Source organism: Charadrius vociferus, unplaced genomic scaffold (genome assembly GCF_000708025.1).
Source record: "Charadrius vociferus isolate BGI_N301 unplaced genomic scaffold, ASM70802v2 scaffold332, whole genome shotgun sequence".
In the NCBI taxonomy this organism is placed as follows: domain Eukaryota; kingdom Metazoa; phylum Chordata; class Aves; order Charadriiformes; family Charadriidae; genus Charadrius; species Charadrius vociferus.
The window spans coordinates 2,421,064-2,424,890 of record NW_009647418.1 but is presented as its reverse complement, the minus strand read 5'-3'; the positions used below and the strand labels follow the sequence as shown (position 1 = coordinate 2,424,890).

Below are 3,827 nucleotides of genomic sequence, written 5' to 3'. Positions count from 1 at the left end.
ACACTGGCTCAATTCTGTATACAGAGAAATCAGTCAGCTACAAAGGTGTCCTCTAAGTCTAAGCTGCCTACTGTACCAAACTCCTCCTTTACAGCACATGTAATGCCTTATAAAAAGACAAATTAATTCAACAAACACAGCAAGAGAAAAGCGCTGATTTCAGGCACACCCAAGCAACTCCTCCAGACTTCAACAGGACCTGAGCCCAAATGGTAGCATACAAACAAGAGAGGAAGACCTTTTCCACAAAGGAGTACAAACCACTATATTTACAAATCAATCAAGCACTCTTAGCCCTGGACAGAATTTAGACATTGTTTTCATCATAAACAACAGGCTTATTACACACTTCAGATTCTAATGCTTTTAGTTTTAGCAGGAATTTTTTGGAATGAAAGTTGCAAATAACCTCCGATACAGCTAGTCTCTTACACTTAATAAATAAGTAGCATCAAGAATCTTCATGGCATTGAGATGCATAGAACTATTAAATGGTTTCAGAGTCTATTTAGGGGGAAAAAAAAAAAAAAAAAAAGTCCTTTGTTACTGCAAAAATCCTAGCTTATGTTCTTCAGAGAAGAATGGCCCTAGTGGTATGTTCAAGTGCCAAAACAAGCAGCAGGATGAGAGGCCGTTACTGCATGCCAAACCACTGTTCTTGATCTGCCCACTGAGCTGCTTCACTGTCACTGCCTTCCAAGTCCCCCTCTTCTCCACTTCCCTCCATATCATCCACATCTTCTTCCTGGGTTGCATCAGTTGGACTTTCTTCTTTTTCCATTTTCTGCATTCCTTCTAGTGACTTCTGATCATTTGGATCCAAACTGAATAAAGTGAAAAAAAGAAAGTATTTTCCTAAAACTTTTTTTCCCCTTATATTTGTGACATTATTTAAAAAAAAAAAAAAGTCTCATTTGTTGTCTGCAGCTTCCTGTTTTAACATCATCAAGTCCAGTTTAGTAGATGATGCAACTTCACTTCAGGCTGACCATAACAGAGTATTAAATCTTTATAGAAAACAACTTTGATCCCCAAGAATGCGCTTCTCTAAACATCACACTATTCCAGTCAATACCAATTATAAAGTAACACGAAAGCAGTAAAAATTTAAATGACTATGACTAAATATATTACATGCCAGGAAAAAACAGCTGACCCATTAATGCTATATAATTTTTATGGTGGACGTAATGTGCTAGATTTCAGGTAAATTTAACTTGTTGAGATTGAAACATGGTAACATGTTATGTTAAATTGCATCACACTATTAAAATTTACTTAACAGCTCACCAACACCTTCTAGTCTAAAGGAATGGATCTTAAGGTGCCTGACTATATAATAACTATAAATACATCCATGCCTTAATCCTTTCATTAATCAAGGAACCGCATCCCCAGTGACATGCTGAGCATTAATGCAGTCCCTACATTTTGCACTTCTCAGTTCAAAGCCTTATGACCAACTAATTCATTAACAGGATGTCATTTGTACATTTCTGCTTGTTTTAAGGGAGAATGATATAAAGCTACCACTGCTGCATTTCCCAATCAATTAGTGGCTCAGCCGTTTACTTAGTTGATTATTGGTTCTTATAAATATACTGCAATCTCAGAGTCTGTGTTTTACCTGAGGGCAATACTGTACTGGTCCATTGCTTCCTGATATTCATTGACAGCTACAAGAAAGTCTCCCAGTATTCGGTGCAGAACACAGTCACTCTGATTAGCCAGTGCATTCCTCAGCAAAGCAATGCCATCTTCATACTTTTGTTCTCTACCTGTTTATATGCAAAACTACAGTTTTAATTAATAGTGTAGATACATCTATAAAAAGTCAGAGTGTACACAAAGAGCCATCAGAACACAAGACTATTTGTTCCTTCAGAACTGTCAGCATGGGGGATAGTAGTGATAGACTTTTTGCAAGATTAACTCTAAACAATGGCTTTTTATTGCAGTAACCGTTACACTCACTATTAAATATACTTTGAAGTCAAAACATTTTGTTTGCAATTGGTTTAAGTGATGATGTAATATCAGTTGCTAGATGCAATTAATTCCTGTGATTTTTCCTTCAGGACAGAACTGATAAATCCCTGGGCTGTAACACCACTGTTCCATTATTCAGATTGATGAGGCTGCAGAACACTCTTCCATGTAAAACAGTATACTTTAAATAAGTCAACACAGGGAAAAAAAGGAACTTACTAAGAAGTTCTGCTTTCTTTACCACAGCTTTAATGTAATCAGGTCTTTGCGTTAGCGCTTTGTCCAGTAACGTTTTTGCTTTTTCCTGCGTGACTGGGTCTTCAAGACAGACTGTTGCTAACAGAGTGAGTGTCTGTGCATTTGCTCCCAGAGTTTTGTACACATTATTTGCCATTACCATAGCTTCACGGATACTGCTGGATGCTAGGTAACATTCGATGAGACCTGATGATATAAAAAGGAAAACATTTCAGTTTTTGAGTTAGAGCTACAGACACTTGCACCTCCTCAATTATTTGCACTTAGTAGCACTCAGACTCCAAACAACTGACACTCCAACAAGCAAATACAAATTGCAATTGAGAAAGTGACTCTATACCCAACATTTTTCAAAAGATATCAAAGAAACTTGCAGATAAGGAAACATGGACACAAAAATTAAAATGGCACACAGTTCTACATGGAACTTACGACAAAAGTAGGAGATGGATGACCATCTCCCAGGACCAACATCTGACAAAAGACTAAATTGTGACAGATTACATGTTTCTTCCTTAGTTGCAGGAGAAGCAAAAATATTTAAGCAAATGTAAACCTGCATTACAGTACATCTAAATGCATGCCTTTCACTTTAGCAGGGAATCTACAGCACTGTGCCCACCACAAAGCACAAGACATGGAAATAAAGGAGCCAGAAGAATCAGATTAGCGCTCTCCACTTTGAATAAATGAAAAAGTAAAAAACAAAACAAAGTATCACTGCTGAACATTACAGCATAATCAGTTTGGTTTTACTTAAACAATAATTGCCTAGAAGACAGACAAGTACCACCAAATAGATCTGAGAACCACAAAATCCTAAGAAAACAAACCCGAGAAAGCATCACCATATTACAAATTGGTACAAGGTTTAATACCTCACATACAAGCCTTTTGTCTATTTTCAAAAGCCTACATTTTAACACATGCATTCTACAGATAATTGACTTCATCACTTTTACTTAAGGGCAGGTACTTAAAAAAAAGCCTAAGACTACAGCTAATCTAAGATTTTTGTCCAGTTCCACTACTGAGATATTAATACTTCACCTGGACTCTTCACAACTCACTATTTACTTGAAGCTGCTTTTGAGATCAACAAGATTTAAACAGATATGGCAAAAGCCTGGCAAAACAAAGCTCCCAGTGGAACTAACCATACAGGTAACAACATCATCCAAAAGTGATCTGCTCAAAACACCCAAGTCTGTTTATATCCAGATTAAACAAAAACAAACAAACAAACAAAAAAGCCCTGTTTGAAAATCACTCTTACAAATACATGCATTCTCTAGTATCCTTCATCTCACCGCTTCTACCAGAGCTTTATAGGTTTTTGGGTAACAATTTATTTACTAGAAAGTCAGCAGATGAAAAGAACTCCTGTCTATTCCCTTGCCTAATGATCATCACCACGACACCAGCTTTCACACCAAACCAATAACGTACATGTGAGTAGCTCCACTTCACTCACCTTCGTAGCAATCCAGCCTGCAAGGTGCAAGACGTATTGCTTCACGGAAGTGTATAATTGCTTCCTGTACTCGGCCCATATTCCTAAGAGCAGCTCCTTTCAGCAG

General features: G+C 37.3%; 1 protein-coding gene across 1 annotated transcript in view; it reads right to left on the bottom strand.

The window, feature by feature from the left end:
* Window positions 1-384: 384 nt before the first annotated feature.
* The window catches only part of ANAPC7 (anaphase promoting complex subunit 7), an 8,631-nt gene continuing 5,188 nt past the window's right edge, over window positions 385-3,827 (bottom strand). Inside the window, 4 exon segments of the mRNA XM_009880279.1 lie at window positions 385-824; window positions 1,628-1,778; window positions 2,209-2,433; window positions 3,722-3,817. Of these exon segments, the coding sequence (XP_009878581.1) occupies window positions 635-824; window positions 1,628-1,778; window positions 2,209-2,433; window positions 3,722-3,817 (662 nt within the window). The 3' untranslated portion in view covers window positions 385-634.